We start from the raw sequence: 19,646 nt of genomic DNA, 5'->3' as shown, positions 1-19,646 counted from the left end.
CCTCAGCGTGAACAGTTACACCTGCTTTGCCTGGGTTCAGCTTCCTGCCCTCGGCTCACATCAGGCCCTCCTGCACCAGAGCAATGAGCACAGGTATTGTCAGACTGGGATTGCCATGCCCCCTTTCCTGCCCATAGCCCAGGCCTCTCAGCTCCATCCGCTCCTGGTTCTCCATCTCCCATCACTCACCTGGGGCAGAGGACCCCCCTCCTGACTTTGCCCTTGGCCCCTCTCTTCGCTCTGGCGGTGAGTCTGGATCCACTTGCCCATCCTGCTGCCTGTTCATAGTGCCACCTCTCTGCTATGCCAACATCTGCGTAGACCTGCTGCTCTTTATCTAGGGCCGGACAGTGGCTGAAGCTCAGGCTGGCCAGGAGCAAGCTGCTCTTTTTTTATGGACCCCACCCAGTGATACACAAAAGCCTTATAGTGCCACTGCCTGTCCCCACTCTCCTCCCTGCCCAAACAGCTCCAGCTGACTCAGCCCAGCTGTGGTCCATGCACCAAGTATCCTGCCAATGAGGCAGCACTAGCTGCTGACAGCAGGGCTGGGGAAATCTTGCTTTCTGCTGTCACAAAGTGGAAATTTTCTGCAGTTTTTATGATGCCTGTGCATGCATCAGTTTCCCTCTGGACTTCACATCCAGAGGGCGGCACTGCAAAGGGGCTGAAATACCACTCTTGGGACAGAGCAGGAGTCATGAGCAGCAGGGTCAGTGAACTGCCTGGAGGACCTGGAAAGAAAATGGGAGCCCCAGGGATGGCACAATTAACTCCCAGCCCTGGGAGGCCAGCAGGTGGGGCGTCTGAAGTCAGCCTGGCCCTGGGGGCACTGGCCCAAGATGTCAGGGGTAAGAGCCGATTCAGCAGCGCTCACCTGGGGCAGAGCCAACACCTGCCTGCAGGGCACCATGGCTTGGTGAAGCTGTCTCAGCCTTGGCTGGTCCCGCTCTGAGAGATCCTGCTCTGACTGGACAAGGCTGCCAGGTATCACTACCAACACTGGCTGTGGGCTGGGAGGGTGAGGGTGAAAGTCTCCCCCAGGCTTCTGGCTCAGCAAGACAGGGTGGGCAGGCGGCGGTGAGAATGTGTGGCCTGCCCTGGCAGATGAGGGGGGGACTTTGGGTGCTGGCCACTGAGGGGTTCCTCCAGGGTTTGTTCCTAGAGCTAGGGCTGTGAGGCACCCCACAAGGGGTAGGCTTACAGGACGGGCTGTTCGCAAGGTGCAGGTGGAGTGTAAAGCCAGCCAGCCAGGTGAGGGGAGAGCGAGTACTGGCACACCTCCCACCTTCCTCCCCCAGGGCCCTTCCCAGTTCTGCAGGAGGGGCGCTGGTGGCTCCTCCTCCCCCACCCTAGCCCCACAGCCTGCTAGTGAAGGGGGGCCCCCGCTGCAGTGGAGACCCATCCCCTCCCCCCAGGGGCACGCTACACCCTCAGGGACACAAGATGAGCTGTGGGTTTATTGGATGCAGGTTACAGGGCTCGGGCAGAGGCGAAGCCCAGCCTCTGTCAGCATTGCAGGTGCTGGAGCAGCCAGAGCGCCATGTTCATAAAGCCATCGGCCTCAGCCTCGACGCCAGAGAGCGCATGGCTGTTCCTGGGGTACAGCAGCAGCCTGTGGAGAAGGAGAGGTCTTGGTAAGGTACCCCGTAACCAGCTCTCCAGGACCCCCCCACACATATACCTGGGCATGGACCAGGACCCCCCAACACATATACCTGGGCATGGACCAGGACCCCTTGCCACCTCTCCAGAGACCCCCCCACCCATCAAGAAATGCACCAGGACCCCCCACCTGCTCCCCCAGGACCCCTGCACCAGGACTACCCCAGCCATTTGGGATATACCAACTCCTCGCAGCCATCTGAGCCTCCAGCCAGCTTCCCTCCTACAACTCCAGCTTCCCCCTGCCCCAGTGATCTGCTCCCTCCCTTGGTGCCAGCCTGTTCCATTGGTGATCCCAGCCCCACTGGCCTTGTTGCACCTGAGCACCCAACTTGTCCTCCCTCCCGCCCCAGCCATGGCCCCTGCACCAATCAATCAGTTCTCTCCTCCCAGCTGATCCCCATGTCCTGCCCCCCGCAGGCTCACCGTGCAGGGACGCCCCTGGCCTTGAGAGCACGGTAGTACTCCAGCCCCTGCTTGGGGGGGACACGCCTGTCCTCTTCTCCCAGCATCAGAAGCACAGGTGCCCGGACCTGGGGGAAGAGCAGGGCAGAGATCTGGGTCCCACAGCCAGCACTAGGGGACCCACACCATAGAATAGAATATTAAGGTTGGAAGGGACCTCAGGAGGTCATTTAGTCAAACCCGCTGCTCAAAGCAGGACCGATCCCCAACTAAATGATCCCAGACAGGGCTTTGTCAAGCCTAACATTAAAAACCTCTAAGGAAGATGTGGCAAAATGGGACTGTTCTTAATGTTTCCTCTGAATACTGTAGGGGTGCCTCAATTTCTTTTATGCATTTCTTAAGGGAGCGTAATTGTTGCAGAGCAAAGGGCCAGGGTACATAAATGGCCGACACTGTTTCCTGGCAACCGATGGCCTGGGCCCTTCCCCCTCTGCAAAGTGATAGCTAAAAGGTTGGAGAACAAAGGAATCAGGTGACCACCCCCCGGGGCCGGGTTCCCCAGAATGCAGTCTAGAACTGTGGTACTGCTGACCCCGTCTTACCAACCTGGGTTCCCTCTCACACTGTGACGCTGTGACAAACTGCAAACCTCTCCAGGTCCTGCACTCACACAACCATCCACAGGCAGGGACACACCTAGCTGAGTTACATGAATGCTTTTGTAAGCCACTCGTGATCCAACAACAGAGAGGCTCCAGCCAATTCCTCCCAGCTCCCCAACCTAGGATCCCGGGGCTGTACTGTCTTGCCCTGGTCAGAAGCTTGACCAGTCTCTGAGCAGGGGTTGGGGTCTATGAGCAGGGGGGTGGGGTCCATACCTGGGCGACATACTGCATGGGTGACATGTGGAGCATCTCTGCCCAGTGGGAGGCATCCGGTAGGGTGTCGGGCGCATAGGGGAAGCCGGCCTCAGTCAGACACCTGCAGAGGAGACAGAGTCCGGCTCAGGGCAGGATCCAGGTTGCACCTGGTGCAGGGGGTGGGGAGGGTCTTAGCCCCAGGCACTCACCAGTCTGGGATGTCGGTGCTGCTGATCATGGAGGCCATGTTGATGACCGGGTTCCTTGCCACACAGGCCTGGTAGGTGCCTGGGTACTGACCGATGAGGTGGCAAGCGAGGAAGCCCCCATGTGAGCCACCCACTAGTGCCACACGCGCTGAGTCTAGGGGCTCCTCCTGCAGCACCCGCTCCACACAATACTGCAATGGGATGAGAGGGGCAGTGCCATGGGGCAGCCAGGGCACCAGGGCCTGAGACAGGGCAGCCTCAGGGCAGGGTGGGAAGCCAGGGCAGTCTCAAGGAGGGGGCAGCCAGGGCCTGGAAGGGATCGCCCAGGGAGGGGACAGGGGGGCAGGGCTGGGATGGGGCCAGGACCTGACAGGCTGGCTGAGCCCATCTCCCCCTACCAAGTCCCTGGGTGGAAGGTGCCCAGAGGGAGCAGCCTGGTTTCCTGGTTGTGGGTCACACACTGTCCCAGCCCCTGCGGGGCAGCTGGGGGGGGGGGGGGGCAGCCACTACCTGCACATCTTTGACATCCTGGCAGCCCACGTGCCCGGGCAGGGAGGCGACGCTGTCCTGGCCAAAGCCCAGCGAACCGCGGTAATTCACTGTGGGAGAGAGTTCAGCATGATGGGAGAGTGCCTGACAGCCCCCCAGCAACAGGGGTTCACAAGGGTACAGGGTTGGCCTGCCACAGCTAGCCCCCTGCCATGCTCTGGGAGCAGGGTGCTGCCAGGAGACCCCACCCCTGGCCAAGGGGCACACAGCTGCAGGCCTGCAACCCAGGGTGAGGGGAGAGCAGCTGAGTGCTGTGGGGCTGGGTTGGCCTGGGGACTGCGCCCTCCTGCTGGCTGTCCCAGGGATGCTGATGGTGCCCGGGCCCTGCCCTGAATGGCCATCCCCATGTTGGTGCTGCATTCTGGGAGCTCAGCCTCCCTGTGCCATGGCCCAGATGTGCCCTCAGCCCTCTCCAGGGGCTCCAGGGCACCCTCAGAGTAAGCCTTGGCCCAGCAGTTCCTCCCCAGGGTGCCGTGCCCAGGGAGCTGGCAGGGGCCGAGCATGGCCAGGCCTAGGGAGCCCACAGCCACTTCACCAGGTTTTGGCTGCACCATGCCTGCTCCCGTGGCTCTGGCAGGACTCACCCAGGAGCACGGCGAAGCCGATCCTGCAGAGCACCGCGGGGTACAGCATCCAGCTGGCCGTGCAGACAGAGTGTGGGCCTCCTGCAAGGTGAGGGCAGAGGGGTGAGGGGCTGGACCATGGGGCAGAGTCCAGAGGGAAGGGGCTCATAGCGTGTGTGTAGTGTAATTGTTGGGACGTGGTGTCTGGCAGGGACGGGGAGGAGCTGGGTGAGCAAAGTGATCGAGCTGCTAGGCTCCCCCAACACACGATTGCCTTGAACAGAGGCTTTCAGGGGAGCATGGACCAGGGGGCATCTGCTGGCCCCAATCACTCCCTGAATGGCGAATGAACGACACCGTTGGCACAAGGGATTGGTTGGGAACCGGGGACAAGACGCTCAACACAGCGACAGAGCTCTGGGGACCAGGGCAAAACTGGAAACAGAGGCCCCCCCCAACCCTCCAAAACAATTACCATGGGGACAAAAGAGTAAAAGAAGAGGGAAGGGGCTGTGGGGTCGGAGGGCCCAGGCCTGTGGGGTGGCTATGATCCCTGTGTGGTGGCTGTGCGCCCCTTGGGGCTGAGGGGCCTAGGCCTTTGGGGTGGCTGTGCTCCCCGCGGGGCTGAGGGGTTTGGGGGCCTAGGCCCGTGGCATTGCTGTGCTCCCTGTGGGGCTGGGTAGACTCTGACCTGCATGCAGCTGGGGGACAGTTCTCGGTCCCATCTCTCCCTGAGCTCTGTCCCTGCCATGCAGGGAACGGCATCCCCACACTGACCCTGCTCCAGACTCAGCCCAGTGGGTGCTGCCAGGCCGCTGTGATGACGCCAGCAGTGCCGAGGGTGGGATCTGGGCCGCTCCCCTTCCCCTACCATGGGGCTGGCATTGTGGCTGCTGGCGAATGCCCCCTTGCCCGGGGGGGTGGGGCATGTGCCTGGGAGTCAGAGTCCAGTGAAGGGGCAGTGGCCTGCAGCTGCCATGACAACCCCATGGGACAGGAGGGCAGCTGGCCCCACAGCAGGAGGGGAACAGCTGCAGATAGGCAGGCATGGGGAGCCCCAGGGCAAGGTGGCAGCACTGACAAGGGTCGGGGAGAGCCAGATCTGACAGCACAACACTCGGCTCTAGCTTCATAATTAGGCCTAATCAGACCTACACAGTCTGGGAGGGTGGGGGTCCCTGTGGTGGTGGGGGGGGGGGAAGGGAGGGGCACGCCAGGCAGGGGTCTCACCATGGGGCATGACCACCAGGGGCAGCTTCCTCAGCCCTAGCCCCTTGCTGGGCTGCAGCAGGATGGCTTCGAAATCAATACCCTCTGCAAAGGAAGAGTGTGATGTCAGTGTCAGCGCCAGCCCCCAGAGCCCAGCCCCGCACCCCCGACGGCACTCACTGTACTGCGGGTTCTCCTGATCCGGGGGGGGCTGCAGGGGCCGGATCACCCAGCTGATCTCCGGGATGGGGGTCACATCCTCCAGACATACCCAGTGCACCTGGGCCTCCCGCCCGGCCCCGGGGAGGAAGGCCACCTTCTGCCAGGGGAAAGAGCCCATCAGTGGCAGGCGCAGCATGCTCGGGGAGTGGGGGCATGACCCAAGGGGGGCCAGGATGCTCGGGCGGGGGCCTTTGCAGACATCCTCTGGCAGCATTTGGGGAGGAAATGGCTGCAGCTGGAATGGGGGGGTTGACAAGGAGAGACTGACAGCATTGACCGAATAGGCAACCTGCATGCAGCCCCAGTGCCTGCAGTCACTGCTAGTTCAGCCCTGGGCTCCACCCCACAGCTCTGCTGGTGCCCCTCACTCCTGCCCCACTGCCCCCTGCTAGCCCAGCCCTGGGCTCCACCCCCCAAGCTCTGCTGATGCCCCATACTCCTGTCCCACTGTCCCCTGCTAGCCTGGCCCTCGGCTCCATCACCCAGCTCTGCTGGTGCCCCTCACGCCTGCCCCACTGCTCCCTGCTAGCCCAGAGCCTGAGCAGGGTGATGCTTTGGGATGCTGGCTGGGGTATGGTGTGGATGCAGCCAGTAAATTTTTATTCCTGAGTCTGCGTGCGGGGTGAAAGGTCACGGCACAGTCTCCCTCCCCAGCCCATATCCCTTACCAGTGTTGGGGGGCAGCTGGGGGTCGAGAACCTGGCCACCAGGAGATCCCGGTCAATGGTGAGGAGAGACCAGCTGCCCAGGGGGGCGCCTGCAAAGGGACAGATGCCCGGGTCACGGTCTGGAGCTCACAGGAGGAGTCTGGGGGCAGCAGAGCTCCCAGCCCCTCCCACCAGGCATCCAGGGACACTGTGAGCAGAGCAGGCTGCCGGGTACTTACCCATCGTCAGGGAGGTCACGCTGCCACTCAGAGTCTCCACCACAAGCAGCTCCTAGGAGGACACCAAGAGCTTCGTCAGACCCAGGGCCGAGCCAGAGCCAGGTAGGGCCCAGCACGCCCCCAGCCCCTCTGCTCAGGGCTGGCCTGGGCCCCGGGCTCTGCATATGCCCGCAGGCAGCACAGCTGTGGGACTGCCCTGCCCCAGTCCCCCACCCCAGTACCTGCCGGCTGCGCTGAGCGGTGTCCAGCACGACCCTCTGGCTATCGGCTGCCCAGCACAGGCCAGGCAGTGCTGGGCAATAGATCCCTGTGAACGTTCCTGCAAGGAGAGGGCCCCAGGTTCAGCGCACTGCCCCCTGCACACCAGCCAGGCTGGCACAGGGCACTCGCACCAATGGCCAGCAACAGGGAACCAAGCTTCTCACGCAGCTCCTCTTCAGCCTCCTGCCCACACAGCTCTGCCAGTGCCCCTCACTCCCGACTCGCAGCCCCTGCTAGCCCAGCCCTGGGCTGCTCCCCAGCTCTGCCAGCGCCCCTCTCTCCTGATCCACAGCCCCCTGCCCCCCCAGCTCTGCCAGCACCCCTCACTCCCAAAACGCAGCCCCTCCTGGTCCCAGCAGCTCTGGCCCCTCCTGAGCAGACAGCGCCATGTGCTAACTTTCACAAATGGAGAGTGCCAGATCCCTGGGTGTTCAGCCTGTCTCATCATCCCGCTGCCCAGCTCCTCCCTCGTCCCCAGTGAACCCAGCCGACTACTCACCCTGGCTGTGCCGGGACACGACATCCAGTGCGGTGGAGGTGACCTTCGTGTACCAGTCGTACTGCAAGAGACGGCCGCCTGGCACTCAGGGGCAGCAGCGTGGGGCTCTGTTCTGCAATGTTGCCCCCTCCCTTCTGGGGGATCCAGGGCAGGGCTGGTGGCTGCTCATGTGAAGGCCCAGCGTGCTGGGGAGCCTGACCTGGGTTAGCTAGACCCCAGCAGGCCTGTCCCAGCTCCCCCCGGGCACCCAAGGGAGCAGCAGCGCTGTGCCATAGGCACCTTCCGGTGCCTTACTGGGGGGATGATAGGTTTGACCCTGTGGGGAGCAGGGGGCACCAGCAGAGTGAGCAGGGCCAGGCCCAAGTGTCAGGGCGACATGCCCAGGGAAGATGATTCTCGTTGTGCCGCTGCGTGCACAGACTTTCGGCTATGGCAGCGCAGGCTGCTGAAGAAGCCCAAGCACCAGACCTATGCAGTGCGACTGAAGGCTGGCTCCCAGCAGGAAGTGCCCCTGGAAGACATGGCCCACACGGCCTTGGCTGGGCCCCAGAGAGCTTGACACCCAACCCCTGGCACTGGCTCCCCAACCTGGTGGAACCCACTCACCACGCGAAGGCGGCTGCACTGCTGGTGGGGCCCGAGTGCGCTGTTCTCCAAGTACACGATGCGGCACTGGTCAGGGCTCAGGCGTGGGGACCACACAGCTTTAGTGTCGTCTGACAGCAGCTCTGCAGAGGGACGGAGAAGAGTGTGAGCACAGGCAGGATAGGGGGGCAATCATGGCGGAGGATGGGCAGGTGGGCAGGGCAGAGGTCAGGCTGGACAGGGGCAGGCCAGACGGGGGCATGGGGACATGCAGAACAGGGGACATACAGGCAGGACAGGGGCACATGGGCAGGACAGGGGGCACAGGCAGAGCAGGGGACCCGGGGGCAGGCAGGATGAGGGGACGAGGCCAGGGCAGGGAGCACATGGGCAGAGCGTGGACTGCGGGCAGGATGGGGGCACATGGGCAGAACAAGGACCGTGGGCAGGGCAGCGGGCACAAGGGCAGGGCATGGCATGGGCAGACCAGGGGGCACATGGGCAGAGTGGGGACCACTGGCAGGGCAGGGGACATCCAGGCAGGGGGCAAGCAGACAGGGCAGGGGGGCATACAGGCAGGGAACAGGCAGGACAGGAGGCATACAGGCAGGGCGGAGACCGTGGGCAGGGCAGGGGGTACGCGGGCAGGGCAGGGGGTACGCGGGCAGGGCAGGGGGTACGCGGGCAGGGCGCAGGCAGGATGGGGGCATGTGGGGAGAGCAGGGACCGCTGGTAGGACGTGGGAAGAATAGAGGCATGTGGGCAGAGCGGGGACCGCGGGCAGGGTGGGGTGTGGGTAGGGTGGGTGGCACACAGCCAGACCGGGGACCGTGGGCTGGGCAAGGGGCACACAGGCAGGGCAGGTGGAGAACGGGGGCACATGGGCAGAGTGGGGACTGTGGGTGGGGCAGGGGGCACATGGGCAGTGTGGGGCACGGGCTGAATGGGAGGCGCGCAGGCAGGGCGCAGGCAGGACGGGGTCACATGGGCGAGGCGGGGACCACAGGCAGGGCGGAGTGCGGGCAGGGCACAGCAGGACGGTGTTTCATGGGCATAGTGGGGACCCTGGACAGGGCAGGGGGCATGCAGGCAGGGCAAGGGGCACATGAACATACCCGCAGGTAGGATGGGGGTACATGGGCAGAATGGGGACCATGAGAAGGGCAGGGGGCATGTGGGCAGGGTGCAGGCAGGACGGAGACATGTGGGCAGAACAGAGGCAGGGGGCACACAGGGAGGGCACAGGCAGGTAGGGGGCATGCGGGCAGGGCACTGGCTCAGAAAGCAGCAGCGACTCACCACACCTCGCTCCCGTCAGGTCCACATAGAACAACGCTGACCTGGGAACCAGAGGAGGGCAGCCATCACTGCACGGGCCCCATAGCTTCCCCACAACTGCCCAACCCTCCTGCCCTACACCCGATAGGAGTGGCCAGCCCAGCCCCCACTCCTCCCCCTCCAGATGGCCCCTGTTCCCAGCTGGCAGATCGGAGCTGTGGCTCCTCAGGCTGAGTCTGGCAGCCCCAGCCCCACAACAGCCCCTCCCTTTGCAGTGGTCTCCTTCAGAGGAGGATGCAGCAGATGCCCGCAAGCTGGGGCCAGCTCTCAGAGCAGGGCTGGGTCAGGCCCAGTCCGGCCTTCTGCCCTAGCAGAACAGCCCCAGCCCAAAGGTGCCTCAAAGGGCATTTCCCCGAGGGGTCCCACTGGCCTAGACTATATGGACATGGCTCCACACCTGGGAATGGGGAGGCCCCTCTCCCCAGCGCTCAGGCAGGGGCAGCTGGCAGCAGCACAGGGCACTCACCTGCGGTTGGTGCAGTGCCGCAGGCCCAGGCGGAAGGGCTCATGCCACCAGCCTATGAAGACCACACCCGTGTCGCCAGGGGACCAGAAGGCCTGCAGGCAAAGTGGGAGAGCGCCAGTGAGCAAGAGGGGTGGGGAAAGAGAAGGTGGGAGGAGGAGAACCTGGTGAGGGGGGAAGAGTGTCGGAGGGGGCGCAAGAGCAGCTAGAAACTCTCCCGCTCTGTTTAAGGGAATGAAGCAATGAGCAGTGCCCTCCCTAGATCCAAACCAGGGCCCCGCCCTACCGGCTGGCATCCTGGGGCACAGGTTCCCCTGCTGAGGCACATCAGCCCCTCATGGAAACTGGGTGACCTGTGGGTGCTGGCAGGGGCAGTTTGCATCAGAGGGAACAGGTAGAGAGGTGTTTGGGGGCTGTTTTGGGCTGCCAGCGGGTGCCAGTCAGGTACTGCCAGCGCCTGGCTCCCCACGCCTGCGCTGACCTGCCCAGGGGAGATGTGCTCCGGGATACCCTCCAGCACCGAGACATTGCCGCTCTCCACATCCAGTACGCACAGGGCTGGGATGCTCTTGCCCACCAGTGCCTCGCCCCAGTCGTCATGGTACACGAACTGCTCCCCCTGGAACACAGAGCCATGAGTGCCCCCTCCCCTGGGACACCCCCCAACTCTCCTGCTTTCTGGGCAGGACAGCCCTGTGCCTCAGATACAGGGCAGATCTGGCTCTTTACATTGCCAGAGCCCACAGGAAAGCCATCTCCTGCCCCACAGGCCCAGTGTGTGGGGGATGGGCAGGTTCAGCATCACCTAGGGAAGCATGGCACAGCACTCAGCGGCAGAGCTGGGAGTTCTGCTCAGGGCCCTAGCACCATGCCCGACTTTCTGACCAGTTGTGGGGGTGGGACGAGTGGCCCACCCACAGCTCCAACTCACGATCTCCAGCTGCGCCCCACACACCTTGACAGCCTTGTCTCGTCTCTCATCAGCACAGTTGCTGCTCAGCTCCGGGGTTCTGCTCTGGAAGAAGGACTCGGCCTTGGGCCGTTTCCTCTCAGCCACGTAGAGCAGGTGGGTCTCCGAGTGCGACCAGGACAGGCAGCCAAACTGATCTGGGGAAGTGTTGATCAGACCCTGTTGGGCAGCATGGCCCAGTGCCCCCACCACAGGCCCTGGGGACCCCCTTCCCCTACCCTCCCCCACCTGGCCAGACGGCTGCAGGGCCCCCTTCACCGCCCTCTGCACGCCCGGCCAGACGGCCACAGGGTCCCCTTGGCCACCCTCCCATCCCCCATCCTGCCCTGCCCCACCCCCTCCCCCAATTCCCTGCCAGCCAATGCAGGGAAAAAGGTGGATCCATAGGGACCCAGCCTCACCATCCTCATAGACATTGCCATGCTTCTCCAACACAGTCAGGTTGACGCTCTTCACTTTGCGATTTTGATCCCAGATCTGGAGGAACAAAAACATCAGGGGCCAGGCCCCAGGACTGTGGGGCCACAGGGCAGGTGGCAGGGGAATGGCAGCACAGGGCGGGGAGAACAGGTGACTGTGGTGGGTATTGCTGGCAACAGCTGCCAGCTGGGGTGGTAGTTTGCCTGGCTGCAGAGTGGGCAGCAGGGCCCCACCTTGCATGGGCTCGCTCCACCCATGAAGGGAAGGAGTGGGCTGGCCATGGCTCTGTCCATCCTGCCCCACACCAGCCCAGGATCCCACGAGGCTGGGCCCCAGTGTGCCATGAGCAATGCCTGGTAAACGCTGAGGGGAGAGCCACAAAGATTCCCACCCTAGTGGCCTGCTGGAACTACAGAGAACGGATCCCTCCACCCCAAAGCCAGGCCTGAGGAGGGGCCGTCAGCAGCAGGGGCTGGCAGGGGCCCCTTCCTTGAGTCCTGAGCACGGCCAGGCCAGGAAGGAACCTCGGCCCCAGACAGCAAGAATGCTGAGGGCTGCCCTCACTCTGCCCAGGGCTTTTCCCACAGTGTTAGTGGGCCCAGCCTCATATCGACTCACCTCAAGAAACTGCTTCTCCTCGCCTTTGCCAGGGCTGGCTTTCCGCAAGACGGCCTTAAGTGCCCCGCTGGGAGACTCCCTGCTCAGCAGCCTGCAGGGGGAGACAGGCTGGAGTGGGCCTGGGGGCATGGCATGGCCTGGGGACAGGAGAGGCACGGCCAGGGCTCAGGGAGTCCATAGGACTCTGGACCCACGTGCTAACCCACCCCACAGGGGTGTTGGGAGGGGTGGAGTTGGGGCCTGTTGTGATAACAGGGTCTGCAATTGAGCCTATGAGCTCAGTCGTGCAAGAGAGTGAACATTCCCAAGCTGTCACAGTGACCTGTTATCCAAAACGGAACAAGAAAATATGTACAAAGGTCCCCAAAGGACTGGGTGTTCCGGCCACACCTGGTAACCACGAGAAGGTGGGGACCAGAAATCAGTGGACCAAACCTGGAGTCGGAAATTTGGCCTAATTGGTGGTCAATGGGCTATTCCACCCCTCTGCCTTTGGAGGCTGGAAAACAAACAGACTTGGGGGGAAATGAGGTGTCATTAGAGGTTCTGGAACACATTGATAATCTAAACAGTAATAAGTCACCAGGACCAGATGGTATTCACCCAAGAGTTCTGAAGGAACTTAAATGTGAAATTGCAGGATTACTAACTGTAGTCTGTAACCTATAATTTAAATCAGCTTCTGTACCAAATGACTGGAGGATAGCTAATGTGATGCCAATTTTTAAAAAGGGCTCCAGAGGTGAACCTGGCAATTACAGGCTGGTAAGCCTCACCTCAGTACCGGGCAAACTGGTTGAAACTAGAGTAAAGAACAAAATTGTCAGACACATAGATTAACATAAGTTGTTGGGGAATAGTCAACATGGTTTTTGTAAAGGGAAATCATGCCTCACCAATCTACTAGAATTCTTTGAGGGGGTCAACAAGCATGTGGACAAGGGGGATCCAGTGGATATAGTGTATTTAGATTTTCAGAAAGCCTTTGACAAGGTCGCTCACCAAAGGCTATTAAGCAAAGTAAGCAGTCATGGGATAAGAGGAAAGGTCTCATGGGTTGGTAACTGGTTAAAAGATAGGAAACAAAAGGTAGGAATAAATGGTCAGTTTTCAGAATGGAGAGAGGTAAACAGTGGTATCCCCCAGGGGTCTGTACTGGCTCCAGTCCTATTCAACATATTCATAAATGTTCTGGGAAAAGGGGTAAACAGTGAGCTGGCAAAATTTGCAGATGATACAAAACTACTCAAGATAGTTAGGTCCCAGACAGACTGTGAAGAGCTACAAAAGGATCTCTCCGAACTGGGTGACTGGGCAACAAAATGGGAGATAGCATCAGAGGGGTAGCCATGTTAGTCTGTATCCACAAAAACAACGAGGAGTCTGGTGGCACCTTAAAGACTAACAGATTTATTTGGGCATAAGCTTTCATGGGTAAAAAACCCACTTCTTTAGATGCATGGAGTGAAAACTGTAGGCATAAATATACATTGGCACATGAAGAGAAAGAAGTTACATGTGGAGAACCAGTTTTGAAAGCCAATTCAGTCAGGGTGGATGTGGTCCACTCCCAATAATTGATGAGGAGGTGTCAATACCAAGAGAGGGAAAATTGCTTTTGCAGTGAGCCAGCCACTCCTAGTCCCTATTCAAGCCCAAATTAATGGTGTTAAGTTTTGAACTGTAGCTCTGCAATTTCTCTTTGAAGTCTGTTTTTGAAGTTTTTTTGTTGAAGAACGGCTACTTTTAAATCTGTTGAGGGAGACTGAAGTGTTCTCCTACTGGCTTTTGTATGTTACCATTCCTGATGACTGATTAGTGTCCATTTATCCTTTTATGTAGAGACTGTCTCCAGGTTGGCCAACGTACATGGCAGAGGGGCATTGCTGACACATATCACATTAGTAGATGTGTAGGTGAATGAGCCCCTGATGGCGTCGCTAGAATAGATATGGGGACAGAGATGGCAATGGGGTTTCTTACAGGGATTGGTTCCTGGGTTAGTGTTTCTGTGGTGTGGTGTGTAGTTGCTGGTTAGTATTTGCTTCAGGTTGGGGAGCTGTTTGTAAGCAAGGATTGGCCTACCTCCCAAGGCCTGTGAGAGTGGCAGATCGTTTTCCAGGATAGGTTGTAGATCGTTGATGATGTGCTGGAGAGGTTTTAGCCGGGGGCTGTACGTGATGGACAGTGGTGTTATTTTCTTTGTTGGACCTGTCCTGTAGTAGGTGACTTCTGGGTACCTGTCTCGCTCTGTCAATCTGTTTCCTCACTTCCCCAGGTGGGTATTGTAGTTTTAAGAATGCTTGATAGAGATCTTGTAGGTGTTTGTCTCTGTCTGAGGGATTGGAACAAATGTGGTTGTATCTTAGGGCTTGGCCGCGTAGACAATGGATTGTGTGATGTGTCCTGGATAGAAGCTGGAGGCATGTAGGTAAGTATAGTGGTCAGTAGGTTTCCGGTATAGGGTGCTGTTTATGTGACCATCACTTATTTTCACTTTAGTGTCCAGGAAGTGGCTCTCTTGTGCGGACTGGTCCAGGCTGAGGTTGATGGTGGGGTGGAAATTGTTGAAATCCATGTGGAATTCTTCAAGGGCCTCCTTCCCATGGATCCTATGATGAAAATGTCATCAATGTAGCATAAGTAGAGGAAGGGTGCTAGGGGATGATAGCTGAGGAACTCCCTTCTCTTCATGTGCCAATATTTATTTATGCCTGTATCTGCAATTTTCACTTCATGCATCTGGAGAAGTGGTTTTTTTACCCACGAAAGCTTATGACCAAATAAATCTATTAGTCTTTAAGGTGCCACCAAACTCCTCGTTGTTAAAATGGCAGATGAAATTCAATTATGATAAATGCAAAGTAATGCATACTGGAAAACATAACCCCAACTATACATATAAAATGAGGAGTCTAAATTAGCTGTTACCACTCAAGAAAGAGATCTTCAAGTCATTGTGGATAGTTCTCTGAAAACATCCACCCAATGTGCAGCGGCAGTCAAAAAAGCTAACAGAATCAAGGGAATCATTAAGAAAGGGATAGATAATAAAATAGAAAATATAATATTGACTCTCTATAAATCCATGGTACGCCCACATCTTGAATACTGCGTGCAGATGTGGTCGCCACATCTCAAAAAAGATATATTGGAATTGGAAAAGGTTCAGAAAAGAGCAACAAAAATGATTAGGGGTATGGAACAACTGCAGTATGAGGAGATTAATCAAACTGGCACTTTCCAGCTTGGAAAAAAGACGACTAAGGGGGGATATGATAGAGGTCTATAGAATCATGACTGGTATGGAGAAAGTAAATAAAGTTTAATTTACTCCTTCCCATAACACAAGAACTAGGAGCCACCAAATGAAATTAATAGGTAGCAGGTTGAAAACAAACAAAAGGAAGTATTTTTTTACACAACGCACAGTGAGTCTGTGAAACTCCTTGCCAGAAGATGTTGTGAAGACCAAGACTATGACAGGGTTCAAAAGAGAACTAGATAAATCCATGGAGGATAGGTCCATCAATGGCTATTGGCCAGGATGAGCAGGGATGGTGTCCCTAGACTGTTTGCCAGAAGCTGGGAATGGGTGACAGGGCAATCACTTGATGATTATCTGTTCTGTTTATTCCCTCTGCGGCACCTGGCACTGGCCACTGTGGGAAGACAGGATACTGGATTAGAAGAACCTTTGGTATGACCCAGTATGTCCATTCTTATGTTCTTATGAAATTAGCCAGAGCAGCAACTATCTGGCGACAACCACTGCAGTGAGCTTCACCATCGTGGCTGGGTCTCCTTGGAACCTCCTGCGAGCTGCCCTGACCAGACCAGGCCAGGCCAGGCCAAAGAGAGGGGTCCAAAGGCCAGCACCACTTCCATTGGCTTCGGCTGAATTGCAACCCCAGCTGGGACGTGAGACTTTTCCCCCCTCTCTCATTCCCCCTTGCGGCCTTTGCCCTCTCCACCTTTTTTCTCTTTCCTAGCCTTCTCTGTTTTCTTCCTAATTATTAAGAGTGTGGCTGAGCTGGCCATGCCTGCATACTTTGCAACACCACTGTAAGCCTGTAACTGAGCGGCAGCTAAAAGCACTACACCAAACCGCCTCTTGCTAGTACGAGTTTGCCAGCTCTCGGGCATGGGCTGGGGCTGGGTTTCTCCAGCAGTGAGGTTGCAATGAAGTCAGCCCCAGAGACAGATGCTGAATCTCTCTTTTTGTTGTTCTTTTCCGCTCTGTCTTCTTAGCAAACAGGATCAGACTTGAGCAGTAGCAGTTACCCCAGTCCATCTCAACTCACTGCTTCTCTTTTCCCCAAACAGTTATTTACCAGCTATAACCCTGTCTACGAGACTGTCTGGCACGGGGAGCCCTCTCCTGCCAAAGGGAAAGGGAACATGGGGTGTTATTACAATGAAAGCCTGACTCAATCCCTTCCATTTCAAAAGCTTCAACTGTTTCCCTTCCTTTCTGGATGTTCAGTACAAGTTAAAGGGGTGTTTGCTGGGCTGTTTGCCCCGGGGCTATGTAAGCTGAGGTCTCCAGATCCTAAAGCCCAGGCCACGGTTAACACAGTTTATTGTTGGCCAGGGACTGGGTCATGTGAACCCTCTGTCTCCTGTATCCCGTCTAAACACACACCAGGACACAGCACAATGGAGAAATGCTCCCAGCAGGCGCAGCAAAAGGCAGGGACAACAGGCTTGGCACATGGGGTTCCCCATTGCAAAGCTGGAGAAGCAGCAGGGGGCTAGAGGTGGCCCAGATACCTCTTCCAGGGGGCGGGAACAGGTGCAGCCAAGAGCCCCGCCCTCTGCTAATGGCCTTTTGCAGGCAACTAAGCCTGGAGCCCCCCAAGGACACAGAGGAGGGGTAGCCACAGGGGAGGGGACAGGGCAATGTAATGGCAGACTCTGCCTCCCCAACCAGTAGCCTGGGAGCTAGGGGCAATTCAGGGCTAGACATAAGGCCCCCAGGACATCCTCATCCCTGCACTCTGAGCAGGGGGCCTCTGCCAAGTGCAGAGCCACACTCTGGCTCTGTCCCTCCTGCTGGAGCCCCCAGCACCAGGGCAGGTGGCAACGCAGCCCAAGCTCTTCCCCAGCTGCCCACATCCCATGGCAGGGCAGCCCCCACCTCCTGCCCAACCACGCCCACATTGGGCAGCCAGCCAGGTCAGGCTCTAGCAGAGCTGTGGGGGTGGCGATGGGCACATGGTGGGTGCTGGCAAAGGCACAGGGCGGAGACACTCACTCTCCCTTGATCTCACTGCAGGTGCCTGAGGGGCCCGAGTACACAATGGCCTGGCTGTCATAGAAGATGAGATACTGGCGGCAGAACTTCACGCTCTCGGCTCTCTCCAGGTCCTGCTGAGACCACTCTGGAAGGAGAGGGCAGTCAGCTGCTGCCTGCCCCAAACCGGCACTGCTCCCCTCTCCTTTGGCCTTAGAGCAAAGATACCACATGGGATGGCCTGTGTGCAGAGCAGGGCACCTTGCCTGCCTGCACTCCTGGCACTTTCTATGCTACCTGCAAGCAGGCTGGGCTTGTGGCTAAGGCAGCAACTTAGGGCTCAGGAGATCTGGGCTCAACCCCAGCTCTGTGTGATCGTGGCCCAGTCCCTTATGGCTTGATGGTCAAGTGCACTTAGCACTTTGCAGCTGGGACGGGGGACATCTCTGAAAATCAGCTGTCACTGTCTGGGCCTCAGCTCCCCAGCTGGCACATGGGGACAGCAGTCAAGCTTCTGTCCCAGGAAGCTGGGGCCAGCCCCATCTGGGCACATTTCTCCCACCCCTCCAGTTGGAGAAAGGGAGCAAGTCACATGGCAATGGGCAGGTCCCAAGGCTCAATCAGGCCTCTGAGTGGACAGAAGACAGAAGTCTGGAGAGCCGGGAGCAGTGGCTCAGGAAGCAGGGCTGGTCAGGTTAGGGAAGCCACACGGAGGGCCGCGAAACCCTTAACTGGGGAAGGCTAGGACTGGAGGTGCTGTGGGATGCTGCTGTGACATGTGGAGCGAGCTGCAGGGATGGGAGGGCTGAGCCCAAGCCCAGGGAGCCTACCCAGGGGGTGGCATGCTGATCCAATGGGACCCAACAGCCACAAATCCCTTCACACATGTGAAGAGCCCCAACCAGGGTCTTGGGCTGCTTTCCTCTGAGACTGACTCTTGGCAAGCAGACAGCCTGGGCCCATTGCCTCACCTCAGAGATGGGGAACTGGGGGGCCTCCCATGGCAAGGCCGAACCAGAGTTAGGAACAATGCAGCTGCCCTCTGCCCTCGGGGCCCCTCTGCCCTCCGCTCTCCCCGCACTGGGGCAGAGGGGCTTGGAACGCGCAGGGCGCAACAGAGTCGGTACCTGTATAGACATTGCAGTATTTGCCCCCATACTGAGTGGTGACCTCGGGCCCGATACAGGCACTGCAGAGCGAGGGGCACTGGCTGAGCTCGCGGTACAACGCCGCTATCTCTTCCGGGCTCTTCAGCACCTGCGCAGGAAGGGCCCGTCAGCACAGGCAGGCTGGCAGTGGGCACCGAGTCAGGCACCGCGCAGCGGGGCAGGGAAGGACCAGGGCAGCGGGGAGCTCGCGGGCAGGGAGGGCTGGGCGCAGAGCTCGGCACACCGGGGGCACGGACGCGGGTTCAGGGACGGGGAACGCAGCCTGGAGCTGTGCGTGGGGGAAGGGGTCGTGGCCCTGTGGGTCACACAGAGGTCACGGCGGGGGGTGGAGCTTTCACCCGCAGTCCCTGTCCTGCCAACCAAGGCCCCTCCCGCGGGACTCTGTGGGAAGGCGGTGGACCCAGCCCCTCACCGGCGACTCCATGTCGCTGACGCTGCTCCGAACGCTGGGGATCCTGACGCGGCACTTCCGGCCCGGAGGACGGGGCCCCTACTGGCCAGGGTCCGGGCCGGCCCCAAGAGCGCTGCGCGCGCAGGGCGGGCGTGTCCCCGCTACCTGTCAACAGCGAGAGCGTGCGCTGGCCCCCTCGGGGGCATCGGGCCAGACGTGGCTCCGCAGCGAGCCCCAGGCGTGGCGATGAACGGAACGCGGCCCCCCTTCGGAGCCCGGAGACCAGCCTGGGGGGTCGGCTAGCCACTGGAGGCAGGGCCGGGGGCGGGGCGCTGGCTGGGGGCAGAGCTGGAGGTGGGGCCGGGCTGGAGGAGACAGGGTGGGCGGGGCGGGGCACCTGCGGGGATGGGGCTGGTGTTGGTGGGGCGCTGGCTGGGGGCAGAGCTGGGGGAGACAGGGTGGGCGGGGCGGGGCACCTGCGGGGGCGGGGCTTGTGTTGGTGGGGTGCTGGCTGGGGGCAGAGCTGGAGGTGGGGCCGGGCTGGAGGAGACAGGGTGGGCGGGGCGCTCGGGGGGACGGGCCTGGTGTTGGTGGGGCGCTGGCTGGGGGCAGAGCTGGGGGAGACAGGGGGGGCGGGGCGGGGCACCTGCGGGGATGGGGCTGGTGTTGGTGGGGCGCTGGCTGGGGGCAGAGCTGGGGGAGACAGGGTGGGCGGGGCGGGGCACCTGCGGGGATGGGGCTGGTGTTGGTGGGGCGCTGGCTGGGGGCAGAGCTGGAGCTGGAGGTGGGGCCGGGCTGGAGGAGACGGGGGGCGGGGTGGGGCGCTCTGGGGGACAGGGCTGGTGTTGGTCGGGTGCTGGCTGGGGGCAGAGCTGAGGGGTGGGGTGCTGGTGGGGCAAGGCGCTAGAGCCGAAGGCGGGGGATAGGGCTGGCGGGGTGTGGGGGGTGGGTCCGGCATTGCGGCAGCCCTGAGGTGGGAGCTACTCGCGCACGCATCTTCCCTGCCCGCAGGGGGTCGCTCGGCTCACTGCTCTCCCGTGCCCTTGTAGTGTCGGGCTGCGACTCCGGGCCTTCCCCCCGCATTGCCAGCCAGTCTCTGCCCTGCTGGCCCAGCCGGCAGGTGAG

At 60.0% G+C, this 19,646-nt stretch overlaps 1 protein-coding gene across 3 annotated transcripts; it reads right to left on the bottom strand.

Annotated features, from left to right (window-relative positions):
• Positions 1–1,440: 1,440 nt before the first annotated feature.
• On the bottom strand, positions 1,441–18,677 carry APEH (acylaminoacyl-peptide hydrolase). 3 transcript variants are annotated; one of them, XM_077821378.1, is made up of 22 exons: positions 18,543–18,677; positions 18,089–18,218; positions 16,983–17,109; positions 11,726–11,816; positions 11,089–11,164; positions 10,673–10,824; positions 10,199–10,336; positions 9,721–9,812; positions 9,216–9,256; positions 7,938–8,059; positions 7,332–7,392; positions 6,793–6,890; positions 6,572–6,623; positions 6,354–6,442; positions 5,644–5,782; positions 5,485–5,568; positions 4,276–4,356; positions 3,653–3,741; positions 3,143–3,333; positions 2,952–3,054; positions 2,092–2,241; positions 1,441–1,615 (listed from the first exon to the last, which is right to left on the bottom strand). In XM_077821378.1, exons 1-22 carry the CDS (start codon positions 18,552–18,554, stop codon positions 1,565–1,567), a joined length of 2,169 nt encoding a protein of 722 aa, XP_077677504.1. In that variant the 5' UTR covers positions 18,555–18,677; the 3' UTR covers positions 1,441–1,564. The 3 variants fall into 3 exon arrangements, with proteins under 3 accessions (XP_077677504.1, XP_077677503.1, XP_077677505.1); XM_077821377.1 differs by having other exon boundaries at positions 2,092–2,198; XM_077821379.1 differs by lacking the exons at positions 16,983–17,109; positions 18,089–18,218; positions 18,543–18,677 and having other exon boundaries at positions 2,092–2,198; positions 10,673–10,819.
• Between the last annotated feature and the right edge of the window lie 969 nt (positions 18,678–19,646).

The sequence above is a fragment of the Eretmochelys imbricata genome, chromosome 7 (genome assembly GCF_965152235.1).
Source record: "Eretmochelys imbricata isolate rEreImb1 chromosome 7, rEreImb1.hap1, whole genome shotgun sequence".
Classification (NCBI taxonomy): domain Eukaryota; kingdom Metazoa; phylum Chordata; order Testudines; family Cheloniidae; genus Eretmochelys; species Eretmochelys imbricata.
The sequence above is the reverse complement of the archived record's forward strand: the minus strand, read 5'-3'. Positions and strand labels throughout refer to the sequence as shown.